Here is a 13,508-nt window from a genome sequence, read left to right as displayed (position 1 = left end):
GGAAAGAGAGAGAGGAACAGGGTTAGCTGAGCCCAGTCTCAGGAAGACCTTAGGGGAGGGAAATCTTTCTTCTCCTCAGGTCCTGAGGTGAGGGCCAAAAACACAGAGGATACTGTACACAGACTGTTGCATGGGAACTGTAAAGCTATTGGTGGAGGGAACTCAAAATCAATGGCACGGTGAATGCACAATTAGTGGAGTCTAGGCTGTTTCTGGTGTTGCTAGAGCATTTACATCTGCAAGGGTGTCATAAATAGAGAGGGAAGAGTAGCATAAAATCCCTCCTTGGCAGCTGTACTGAATCACCTTACCTGTAAGGGGTTAAGTAGTCAATTAACCTAGTTGGCACCTGACCAGAAGGACCAATGAGGAAAGAAGATACTTTCAAATCTGGGGGGGGAGGTTTTGTTTGTGCTCTCTCTTTGTTGTTCCCTCTCCGAACAGAGGGAGAGACCAAGCAGGTACAACATCTCCTGAAAATATACCTGGAATAATAGATCTAAAACCACAGAAATTGTACGTGGGCAAGTATAGCCTATAGGACTAACCTGCTTGCTTGCATATCTATCTATCTATCTATCTATACATCCTTTCTTATAGTTTAAGTATTTGGTTTATTGTAATAGGTTTATAGATTTATATTACAGTAAGTTTGGCTGTAATGCAAGAGACCAACAGGCCATACCCTGTATGTTAAGCTAAGGCAAAGTTAGCATATCTATATTAAGACCTTTTACTCAGAAAGCAAAGTTGAGTACCCACGCCTATGTCCATGACCTTTTATTTAGACCAATAGACAATGGAGAATGGCGTAGGGGTTTTTTCAATGTTGTACCCACACACTTAACAAGTACACCACAAGAGACTGATGTGCGTACATACTTGTCATCAATATGCACATACATATTAGTCTATGGGGTAAGTGTACCGTAACATTTCTGTGGGTGAGGAATGAAATTTGGGCATAAGAGGAAGGATTTCTGGCATTTGCCCTATAAAAGAGGTGACCCACCTCAGTAGAGTACTCCAGTTCTCACTTTACTCCTTCTCTATTCTCATTTTACTCTGTTCTCACTTACTTCCTTCACTCTATCTATTCTATCTATCTAAGATGACTGCTACTATACGTAGGCTATACTTGTTCTTCTTAAACTTTAAGTTTCAAAGGAACTAGGCTAAGCCTGGTTTCCCTAAGTTTTATTCTTAGTTTGTTTATTAGGTTTTGATTTAAGTTTAAGTTAGTCACGTAAACCCAAGTCAGCTCTGATAGCTCTTAGCATTTTCTAAGCACTGCATCCCTCACTCAAGAATTAAGAAACCTGAACTGCAAGGCTGGTCCTGTGTCTCTTACCACCAGGTTATCAAGGAAGGGTGTGAGTATATTAATCAAAGCTTTGTTGCATATAATACTATATTATCATATGTATCTTTTGAATAGCAGTAATGCAATTGTAACTTTGTAACTCTGGGTATTTTACCATTTGCTTACTCTTATTGATTTTAATAAAAAGTCTTTAAGGCTATATCTGTCTCAGCGTGAGCTTCCTGTCATATCCCTGAGGGTCCTTTGTAAATTCTGTGGAGTCTGATTCGGGACAAGAACTTTTATCTTCTGATCAAACAGATTGGCGAGCCTAAAACCCATACTAATTCATATTGATGATAATAATTATTAATATTATTATTAAAATCAAATCAATTTAATAAATTAAATTCCCATATTATCCAAATTATTATTATTAATATTATGTGTTAGGTTATCTTTTGTTTGGGCTTGTTAATTTTCCTATGCTACAGAGGTAGTTTTATTCCTATTTTTGAAACTGTGAAGCTGAGCCAGAGGGGAATCCTCTGTGTTTTAAATCTTTTATTTACCGTGTAAAGTTACCTTCCATCTTCATTTTGCAGATGTGATTCTTTTATCTTTTTCCTTTATAAATAAAGCACTTCTTTAAGAACCTGATTGATTTTCAGTGTCCTGAAGACAAAGGGTCTGGTCGGTGCTCACATTGCTAACCAATTGGTTGGTATATTATTCTCAAGTCTCCCCAGGAAAGGGGGAGAAGGGGATTGGGGGGATATTTTGGGGGGATAGGGATTCCAAGTGACCCTTCCCTGAATTTTTGTGTAAATCACTTGGTGGTGGCAGCAATATCGTCCAAGGACAAGGAAAGGACTTGTGCCTTGAGGAAGTTTTTAACCTAAGCTGGTAGACTATAAGCTTAGGGGGCCTTTCATGTGGGCCCCACATCTCTATCACAGAGTTTGGGGGGTGGGGGGGGAGAGCCTGTTAGAGGGTCAGTCTGTTTTCTTCAGAATTTCAAAGTCCTGGCAACTAAGCTCATTTTTATAAAGTCCTGCCATCATCTTTATTTTTTAACAATGCTAGGAAATTGCATATCATCACCCCCCTTTGCCTCCCCCATGTAAAGAGGCTGTTGAGATTTTGCATAGAAACACTCACAATCCAGAGAGGGTTAAGATTAAACACTTACCTTTAGCTCCCATTGCCAGGGGGAGTTGCTAAAACATTTAAAATTCTAAAGAAAAATATTCTACTCTATGCTACACCAGATCTACAGGGTATCAGAGAGTCGGGACCATCAACCCATTGCCTGGTCACTCTATGGGGGTGGGAAAGGGGCTCCATAAACATCCTGTCCCCTGTACATCTCCCAAGCTACTCTGGCTGGGTGCCTGGGTCTGGATTTTAGTCTAAGGGTAAACATTTCATATGTGCCTCAGTGACTTAAGAGCCTACGTGTCATTTTCAAAAGTGACTCAGGGCCAGATTTTAAAGGACATTCAGGCACGTAGGAGTGCAGACAGGCATCTACTGGGACTTTCCAAATCTCCTGGGAGTTCAGCACCAGGCACATTTGAAAATCCCACTGAGCACCTATCTGCATTTACAGACACCTACATATCTTTTAAAATCTGGCCCTTGGGCACATAGGATCCACAGTCTCACTGAAAGTCCAAGCAAATTGGGCACCGAACTCCCATCATCCTCTTTGGCAATCCCAATGTAAATTCATTCGATCCCCCTCTGCCCCCGGACCCGCCCTGATTCCACCCCAGACCCTCCCCCATCCTGCCTCTACCCCACCCCCATTCCAACCCCTTCCCTGCCTCCTCAGAGTCCCCGCCCCAACTCTGCCTCCTCCCTGCCCCTATTCCAACCCCTTCCCCAAATCCCTGCACTGGCCCTGCCTCTTCCCTGCCTCCTCCCCTGAGTGTGCCATGTTCCTGCTCTTCCCCAATCCCTCCTGGAGCTTGTTATGCCACGAAACAGGTGTTTTGCAGTGGCAAGCGCTGGGAGGTAGGCAGAGAAGTGGGGACGCGGCGCGCTCAGGGGAGGGGAAGGAGGCAGAGGTGAGGTGGTGCAGGGAGCTTGGCAGTCGGTGGGTGCAGAGCACCCACCAATTTTTTCCTGTGGGTGCTCCAGCCCCAGAGCACCCATGGAGTCGGCGCCTATGGCCTCCACCATTCAATACAGCTACACCTAACACAGTGACTGCAGCTGGAGCACAGGCAAATAATTCCCAGTGGCAGTGGCTAGTCCAGCTCCAGGGGGCAGAGTTAAGGCTGCCTTGGCATTCACCTTAACTCTGTATTGCCTGGTTTTCAGGGGTTTGAATTTTGCCCAACTCAATGTCTTGGAAGGGCACGAGATACCTCAGGCAACCTGAACTCTGTGTGAATGAAGTCTCTGTCAGTGAATTTTAACTTAACTCCACAGTCTCTGACATGCAGAGCTGTCTGTCCACAGGCAGTAAGAAGAATCTGGCCTTCATTGCAATGAATGAACAACGGTCTCCTGACTCGGGCGGGACTCATAGAGCATCAGTGACAATAAATAAGTCACCAGTGTGAGAAATGTTTAACTCTAGCAGTGACTGCAGGGCTATGTGCACACAGAGGGCTCAGGTCTCCATAGCACTGTGTGTAGGCAGCTGCACTGGTGTAAAGTTGGTGTAAAGTGGTCCTTATACATCACTACTAGTGAATTACACCAACTCACCACCTCTGAAGTGATTGTTGTCTGTGTGAAATGGGTGTAACTGCAGCTAGACCGGTTGAGTTCATGAGACAAGAATCACACTCCAAAAGAGAATGAGGCTGAACAAAGAAGGAGTGGTTTGCAAAATCTATACTGTGCTCAGTCTCCAGTGCGAGTCTGGGTAAATTTGATGCAAGTGGCTGGAGTACGTGCAAAGCTGGTGTACAGCGTCCTACTCGATAACCATATTTTACAAGGCCATGATCTGTGCTGACCTCGCAGCTGTTCTTCCCTGGGGAGACAAGTCTGTTTTTATGCTCCCCTCCTGGTACTGCTTGTGTAGATAGGATTGCTGCCTGGCGTGTAGACTGTGGGTAGGGCCCCACCAAAATCATGATCCATTTTGATCAATTTCACTGTCATAGGATTTTAGAAATCATAAATTTCATGTTTTCAGCTATTTAAATCTGAAATTTCACAGTGTTGTAATTGTAGGGGTCCTGACCCAGAAAGGAATTGTTGGGGGGTTGCAAGGTTACTGTGGGGGTGGGCGTTGCGGTACTGCTACCCTTATTTCTGCACTGCTGTTGGTGGTGGCAGCTCCGCTTTCAGAGCTGGGCAGCTGGAGAGCGGCGGCTGATAACCAGGATCCCAGCTCTGAAGGCAGAGCCACCGCCAGCAGCAGCGCAGAAGTAAGGACGGGATGGTGTGGTATTAACACCCTTACTTCTGTGCTGCTGTCTGCAGAGCTAGGCCCTCAGTCAGCAACTGCCATTCTCCGGCCGCCCAGCTCTGAAGGCAGCAGTGCAGAACTGAGGGTGACATGGTATGGTATTGCCACCCTTACTTCTGCACTGCTGCTCCCTTTTGGGTCAGGACCCTCAATTTGAGAAATGCTGGTCTCCCCTGTGAAATCTGTATAGTATAGGGTAAAAGCGCACAAAAGACCAGATTTCATGGGGGGGAGGGGGGAAGAGACCAGATTTCATGGTCCATGACATGTTTTTCATGGCCGTGAATTTGGTAGATTCCTAACTATGGGAATTGTGATGTATTTGCCTTGGTGCGATATGGATAATTGGCAAGGGAGGTTTTGTGCGGGTGCAGGATGTGAAAGCCGTGGGGCAGACAGGAGAGGTGGGAGAGAGGGAAAGTGGACAAGCAGCTGAGCTGATCACTGACTGGTAAAGTGAGGCCTTTCAACATCCAACCAGTGCTTGTCCGGAGTGGGAAGGATCATTGTGCAGGCTAGTACATGTGAGCATTGCCCTAACACAGACTCTGGGCAACTTTACAGCAGCAGTGTCTGGGCAGCAGAACTCGCAACTGCGGTGATGAAGTGGGAATTCTGTGTAATAGTTTTATGAATGGTAAGCAGGGCAGTGACTTACCTGACTAAGGATTGCTACCCAGTCAGTGCAATAAGGTTACAAAGCTCTACTGGGGCAGAGCTGAAGACATGTGTCACTTAACTGTCTAGGGTGGGATGAATGAGTCATCACAGGACTGGCTGGAGCCCACCAATATCAATGGAGGATCCAGAAAGACAATGGGAACCTCAGGGATTGAACAACTGACAACTAACAAGGGGACACTTGAGCAGGAAGAACATGTGAACTCAGCAGAGGTCAGCAGGAGGAGGACAATGGACCGAGCAGTGACAGGAATCTAGGATAAGAGCTGGCCTTTGGAGAGACACGAGAGCTCACCTGGGACTGAGACAAAGAGACAGAGAAAAAGTGGAAACCAAGATGGGTCCACAGCAGCATGGCTCATGGGAACCCTGAGTTGGCCAGCATGGACCATATCTTAATTTTGCTTCTTCTCTGTGCTAACCTAAGAACTTCCCCATGGTGTGTTCCAGTTGACCCATAAATCCTGCTGTGATTTGAAAAGGCTGCCGGGTGTCACTGCAGATACTTGTCGACTTGCACTGGTCCCTGATGAGTGTAAAAGTCTCTAAGCCGGGGTCTATCTCAGTGGGACCCACTGGGCAGAGCATATGGGGTGAAACAGGAGTGCTGGAGCCCAGAGGCTCTGTCTTGGAGGCATTGAGGCTACATGACCTACCCTTAAGGAAGAGTGGGACCCTTGTGGGGTCTGGCAAACTGAAGGGGTTCTTCCCCGGGATTGTTTAAAATCTGGGGCATAGCACAGATCCTGTAGATCTGTGACACCTGCCAAGGCCCATCTGTGGTGCCAATGTGTGATAAAGACCCAAAATGAAGGACACACACTGATCATTCACACATGAAACTTAAAGTGCCGAGGAATCTTTTCCTTTAGCGTAAATGTCTCAGTAACATCAGGGCAACGATTCTTTATTTCTGAGGTAAATAATTTTCAATAGTTAATGTGAGGGGACACTCAATTTATGTGGCTCATTGGTTGCTTTGGCACCACAATGAGTTACATCCCTGAAAGGAGGTTCACTGGAGTGGGATGGATGGAATGAGGGTTTCTCAGACAAGTAGGTTTCCACTTTGCTTTTATTCAGCATTTGCCTTGGGAACTGCTTGTGCCTAGTTCCCAGACAGCCACTCAAGTTCCTTTGTACCCTCTGGATACTCCCCAAATCTCCCAAGCAGCAGCGACAGGCCCAGAAGTTCAGGGTTTACAATCCCAGAGTTTCTGCGGCCGAGACAAGAACAGGCCCAGCAGCAAATTGGGGTGTGGCTGCAAGGTTACTGCTTTTGGCTCCTCCCATTATGCAAAGGAGCTCCTCGCTGCATTTGTGTATTTCAGGTACAAAAAGTTTGGAAAATAAGGACAGTGCAGCTCAGTCAGTTACAAAAGAATCAGCCAAGACATTGCGATTAAGGGCTCACCTTACATGGGAATCTCAGAATCAAGCCCAGAGAGGGAACCTTGGCCCCAGTAGATCCTTGCAGCAGTGCTGAACCTGGCAGAGGACTGAGGGGAGCCAGTTCACCTCCATGTGCTGTGGGCTACTTCACTTTAGGGCTTGTGGAAGAGGCTCCCACTGTACCAGGCATATTTCTGAGGGAAGGGGCGGGACTTCTGGTGAATGTGGCCCCTTTGCGCTGACACAGCCGGGGCCGAGAGGGCACAGAGCAGGGATGAACACTCCCCACTGTTTCTGGAGATCCTATCAATGAGGATACTAAGTGAGTGGCCGGGTGGGAGGGGGAGACATAAACCACTGAGCCCAGCACTCAGGTGTGAACTCACTAATGGTGCTGATCAGGGACTAGCAGAGAGGTGCAAACTGAGCTAATCAGAACAAAGAGGCGTTATCGCTGTTCAGCCAGCTGTAGCTATCCATGTTCCTATGCTAAGTCTTACCTGTGTCAGGGGCTGTCTCTATCAGTGCATTAATCACTCTGTGCAAACCCCTGTGCCCAGGCATTTTTCTTGCACAAGCTTTGATGAAGCCAGGTTATGCATACACATATTTCCCAAATGCAGAGTGCAGAGGGATACAGGTGTATCTCCATGACATTACCCTGGGGAGTGGGTGGTAAATCTAACCCAACCTGCATAGGAAGGCAGCCAGGCAGGCTGAGGAGCAAACTGCTATGAACCATGTGGGTGTTTTCTGCCTGACCCTGCAGGGGGATTCGAGGAAGGAGGGAGCTGTGTGGAGCAGTGTAGCCAATTTTTGCCCCCTGCACCTATCCCCAGCTGTTTGGGCCTCTCCCCCTTGCCACGGTCAGGCTCAGGGTTCCTCCCTGCTGTCTCAGGGAACTCTGGAGAAAGCTCCACAGTACTCGCCCCCCCGGCTCCAACTCCAGCTCCAGCAGCCACAGGCTGCTGCTGCTGCCCCAGGGAGACACTGGGCTACTGCACACAGGCACGTATCAGCACAGACCTGCTAATGGGGCCGCCCAATCCCACACTGAACCCACAACAGCTGCACCACCTGCCCCCTGTCAACTGCCCAAGGATGTTGCAGCCTGTTCATCCCCAGTCTGACCAGGGGAGCTCAGAGAGAGACTGGTCAGTTCCACCCTGACCCCAGTGCAGGGCACAGTCCAGTTCTGAGGCACCAGGAATGTCACACACTTTGGGTTCAGTCCCTTCTCCCTCACGGGGAGTTTCCTACGGGGCAGGATGGTCGAGTTCTTACCTGAGCAGATCACTCCAGTGTCATAAGAATGAGAGCACTGGCGTGCACCCCATCCTCTATGACTGCAGTCCCAGAGAGCTGACTCGTCACCACCACAATCAATTTGATACAGCCAAGTCGGTCCAGATCCTGCTCCAAAATGAGCCCGGCCAAGGGCACTGACAGCAGATCCACATCCCAGCTGCTTACAAACCACCTCAGCATCTTCCATGTCCCAGATAAAATCACACACCGTCCCCCACTGATCCTGGTGTTTAACCTCCACTCTCCCGGCACAGGGGCTGCCTCCATTCACCAGCCTCAGCTCATCAGCACCTTCAAAGAGAGACACAGTGCAGGGTCAGAGCGAGCAGGGAGCCCCCTCCCCAGCGTTATCACAGCAGAATCCGCACCCATCAGCAGGGGATCCGCGCCTAGAGCCAGGAGAATGGGGTCTGCAATATGGGAAGTAGGAGGGAGCGTGAGGAGGAGAGGAGCCTCTAGATTGTGGCGTGTGCTTCACAGTCTCAGGCAGAGAAGTTGCAGGGTGGGGTGGAGTGGGGTGAGCCAGGGAAGTGTTGCTGTTTGCAAAAGGCTAAATCATTCTGGTGAAGTTACGGTGACGTTATAGCTGATGTGAATGGTTGATGTCAGTGTGAAGGTCTCTAATATCTGTACCTCACCCCTGAACAGTAACAGAAGTTGTGTGTGCGAGTGTGAACCACGCTGCATGAATTAACTCACTGGGTCTCAAACTATATCCCAGCCAGTCCTTCTTCTGTCAGACAGGGCCGATCTAGGCACCAGCAAACCAAGCACATGCTTGGGGCAGCACATTTTCAGGGGCGGCATTCCAGCCATCTTTTTTTTTTCTTCCGGCGGCAAAAGCCTAGAGCAGGCCCTGGCAGCAGCAGTGTGTCGTGCGTGGGGGTGCCCTGGGGCCGCTGTGGTTCGTGCTGCGGGGGAGCAGTGTCCGCACCTTGTGGCAGGGCCGGGCAGGCTCCGAGCGGGGGACACTCGGGCTGGGGGCCGCCCCGCGGGGCACACGGAGCCGCCTGCAGGTGCCGCAGGGTGGCCGCCCCCCAGCGTCGCAGCCGGGGCTGGGTGAAGCGGCCTGAGCCACCCAGGGACTGCAGGAGGGCGGCCAGAAGCAGCAGCGGGGCGAGGGCGAGGCGCTGCTGGGCGGGGCCCGCGTCTGCTCTCCAGGGCTCCGCACCCTCTGTGGCTACCCTGCCCCCTGATCCTCAGCCCCCTACTGGGCGGTCCCCCAGCTCTGCCCTCCTGGGTCCCAATCGGTCCTGGAGGCGGGAGCCCCAGCTGGAGGGACCCTGGGCTGAGGCGTGGCCCGGGAGCCCCGCTGCTTACCCCGACCCCCTATTGTTACGTTTCTGGCTGCACTTTTCCCCTCACCTCCTTCTCTATGCACTCCCTATGCGTGGCCCTACAAAGTCACAGGACGTCCTGGTCAACCTCCTCCTGGCCCTGGCTAAAACGGCCATCTATCAAACCAGGGAGAGAAGGTTGGCCGCTGGAGACTCCTGTGACTGTGGGGCCTGTTTCCGATCCTCTGTCCGGTCACGTATCTAGGCAGAGTTCCTCTGGGCGGGGTCCACTGGCTCCCTTGACACCTTCGAGGAGCAGTCGGTGCTGTCCGGAGTTCTCTGCTCGATGTCCCCATCAACTCCCTTCTTTTGACCCTGTGACCACACTCCTGTCCCTGTTATTTCATTAGTTGTCCCCCAAAATCAGTTGGGTTTTAGGTCCTATAGATCCTCCCCTTAGGCTGGGGGGGATCCTTTAGCAGTGGGCGGGCTTCCACCCGCCCACTTCCCAGAACCCAATAGGTACCCCGACCCTGCCGGACCGGCTGGAGGCAAGGGGGGAGCCCAGGGCTGGGGCAGTAGGGGGTGTGGATGGGGGGGGAAGAGAGAGCCCAGGGCTGGGTCAGCAGGGGGTGCGGGTGGGGGAGGGCACTGGTGGGGGGGGGGGAGTGAGAGCCCAGGGCTGGGGTGGGGGGCAGCCAAAAATATTTTTGCTTGGGGTGGCAAAAAACCTAGAGCCGGCCCTGCTGTCAGAGGAACTGAACCAACAGGGGAGAGCGAAGGCAGTGCTGGGCAATGGATGGCAGGTCCCCGTCTCAGGGGTGAGGGGAGGGTAAGTGCAGTTTGGATGCATTAAAAGCCTGCAGTTTTCACCCCCACTCTGGCAGAGGGAGTAGATGGGAGTTAAAAAGTTAAAGACAGACTGAATAACATGACTGGATGGTTTTAATAGTATCATGATTTTTGATCTATCCCTGATATTTTTTCATTTCTTTGCCCACATAATTTTACACATTTGTTTGTCTGCACAATTTAAAAAGGTCAATACCTGTGAAATACAATCTTCTGGCAAAGACTGACCTGGCCTCTACTCAGGGCTCATGGAGGGGGACAGGGGCATTGAGAGAAAGGGAAAAGTAGCTACATTATGATCTCCCCTACATGGTATACTCCCCTGAGCCACTCTGTCTGCATCATGTGAAGCAAAGTCAAATTTCCCATAGAAAATAAAAATATTCAGGGAATGATATACATTTGCTCATAAATCCAACAAAATAAGAGTCAACTGAACATGTGCTTGGCATCGCTATATGACCCTATCCCACAAATAATTGAGCTGTCATTTATCCCTCACATGGTAACAATTGTCCATCCCCTGCAATGTCAGTCTGATCACCAGGAGTCACCACAGAATTCTCTGCTTTTCGGTCATGTACAGCTGTGTTATGGGATCTAACCCCAGCACATTATATATGAACTTTTTGGGAATTTGAAATATAAACTCCAAGAAATTTGCTAGACAGTTGGTTTGCTCAGCATTTTCTGGATACCAGCCCCTACGCACTACAATAACTGAGCTGTCTGAGATATACATTAGGACAGGTTTTTCTCAAAGCCAATAATTTAGACTGACATTTCTGATTATCAAGGTCAGTGTCAGTTTCTCAGGCTGGCGCAGCAGCACATCGGGTTCCCATGAACCAGCTACTGCTATGGAGTTCACTGCCCTGCCAGTCATATGGATCATTATCATGTTAACACCAACCCAACAGGTTCCAATCATTGTATTATTTAAATCGTATCTGGTTCCCACATTTGATTTGAAGATGAAATTTAAGCTGTTTTGGAGTCTTGGGGCCAGATTCATTCCCTGCGTTGCACCAGCACTTGCTGCTGTAACCCATGATCAACCCCCCCCACCGCTTCCCCCGACACTGGTGTAAAGTCTGCCTGCAGCTGGGACACAGCATGGGAAAGAGCTTGCAGCCCCCTCTGTGCTGGAGGAACGAGAGCAGCCCTGACACTGGGCAGGGGCGGCTTTGAGGGAATGAAACCAGTGTGGCTGTGAGATGCGCTTATACAGCACATCTGCAATATAGCTTGTGCTGGTCGGGCTTCTCTAGGCTCCAACTAGGATTCAAGGCATCTCTGCTCCAGCAGAAACCCTGAGGGAGGGAGGCAGGAATCCCGCACAATAAATCTTCCTACTGGCAGAGTTTCCAGTACCCTCATTCCAGCACACTGCATCCTAACCCACATCCCCTCACTGGGAGGAATCAGCTCTGGGCATATTTGGGTCAAATCCTGCTCACCTCACACTTGCAAAACTTCTACTGGCTTCAGTGAGTGAATAGGGGAGTGATGAACCAGGACTTGACCCTTGCAGTGGTTGGAATTTGACCAACCAGACATTTATTTATTGGGATTTAAAATACTAAATTGAGGCCTAGCCAAGGCCTTAGGCACCTGGACAGCATTGATAACACACTCAAATCCCAACAGCATTAAGTGACCATTTCAACAGGAACTCAGCCAGCCAGACACCTACAGAAACTCCTTCCCACCCATTTCTCATTATGTGATGCACGGCCTGGGCCCTCCCCAAATGCCCCATCAAAAAGCTGTGTTTTGCAGTGTGCCAGAAGGTCACCAAATTCAGGCTATTCTTGTTCAAAGGGATGAGCACATTTCAGAGTCCTGGAGCCCTCACAGAGAGCACCCTGCCAGCCACACCTCTCCTTTATAAAAGGGGGAAACAGCTTGGGCACCCTGCTGACCACAGCTGTGGCCCTATGGCACAGGGAGAGAGGTGATCCCTCAGGAAGGCCCAACCCAAACCATAATCAACACTGTAACACCGTAACCTCCACCCAGAGCTGGGCAGCCAGTGCAGATCCTTCAGCAAGTCTGTAACATGCTCCCAGCGAGATGCGCTGCTCAGTGAGTCGCTGCTATTTGCACCAGCTTCGTTCTCTGAAAGGTTTTAAGGTGCAGCCCCACACAGAGGTCATTGCATTAGTCCAATCTCAAGGTAGTAAAAGCCTCGGTAACAGTGGCAAGGTCCAATCCCGAAAGGAAAAGTCACAACCTCCAAGCCAAATGCAGATGGTAAAAAACTGACTGTAAAAGTTACCAACCTAGTTCCAGTTAACTCAGCTCCCCTGGTGAAGCACTAAGGAGACTTACCTGCTACATCCTGAATTGTGAGGAGAAGAAGCCACAGCACCGGAGTGGAGAGATGTCCCTTCATTGCCAGCCTGACTTGCTGTCCCCCCATTCACTGCACTGGCTGCCCCTAAGCACCTGCCAGGCCTCCTCTGTGTCTGACAAGTGACAACAAAGCAGTGGAAGGGAAATATATAGATTCAGAGGCTGGCATCAGCTGCGCAAAGGAACCAATAGCAAACCCACCTGCCTTTTTAGTTATTATCAGTGGTTTTATCTGTGACTTTATGCAGCTAAAACAGCCAATAAAACTTGAAACCAACAAACATCACCATATATGAGTGATGAGCCCCCTCCTGACGTCAGGTTTACCACAGCCTCAGATCATCGGGTAACCCCCAATCCCTGGTGTGGGAGAGAAAAGTTCTGTACAAACTGTATCTGTGCTGTTTCTCACCCCAATAGATTCTATATCGTATTAAACATGAATTGGGAGACATTAGAGGCTGGTAATATTTTTAACTAGGGAAAATATTCCCCATGACAAAGGTGATCATTACAAGACCAGATTCCCAGTGTAGGGCATGTCCAACTGTAGACACAAACAAGTCACTAGAACTAGATTGTGCCACTCAGATCAGCTGTTGTAGAAGAGTAATTATCTCAATGCCATCTGTAATATTGATAATTCTTAGTGCTCCTGCACCGACTATGTTCACTAGTGATAGAGGCACAACTTAGGGCTTCCTGAGTAGGCCATAATCCTCTCTTGTAGTTGCAGGATATCGAGGGTTGCCAACTGTCTAATCGCACAAACCCAAACACCCTTGCCCCACCCCTGCCCCACCCCTTCTCTGGGGCCACGCCACCGCTCCCTCCATCCCTGCTCCCTCCATCGCTTGCTTTCCCCTACCCTCACTCACTTTAACCGGGCTGGGGCAGGAAGTTG

At 49.6% G+C, this 13,508-nt stretch overlaps 1 protein-coding gene across 2 annotated transcripts in view; it reads right to left on the bottom strand.

The window, feature by feature from the left end:
* LOC101936793 (scavenger receptor cysteine-rich type 1 protein M130-like) overlaps positions 1 to 12,726 on the bottom strand; it is a 153,831-nt gene extending 141,105 nt beyond the window's left edge. For both annotated transcript variants that reach the window (XM_065578747.1, XM_065578749.1), the window contains exons 1-2: positions 12,581 to 12,726; positions 8,094 to 8,408 (exon numbers count right to left, since the gene is read on the bottom strand). In XM_065578747.1, coding sequence (XP_065434819.1) covers positions 8,094 to 8,408; positions 12,581 to 12,671 — 406 coding nt within the window. In that variant the 5' untranslated portion in view covers positions 12,672 to 12,726. The remainder of the gene's footprint in view (positions 1 to 8,093; positions 8,409 to 12,580) is intronic.
* Between the last annotated feature and the right edge of the window lie 782 nt (positions 12,727 to 13,508).

The sequence above is a fragment of the Chrysemys picta genome, unplaced genomic scaffold (assembly GCF_011386835.1).
Source record: "Chrysemys picta bellii isolate R12L10 unplaced genomic scaffold, ASM1138683v2 scaf1, whole genome shotgun sequence".
Classification (NCBI taxonomy): Eukaryota; Metazoa; Chordata; order Testudines; family Emydidae; genus Chrysemys; species Chrysemys picta.
The sequence above is the reverse complement of the archived record's forward strand: the minus strand, read 5'-3'. Positions and strand labels throughout refer to the sequence as shown.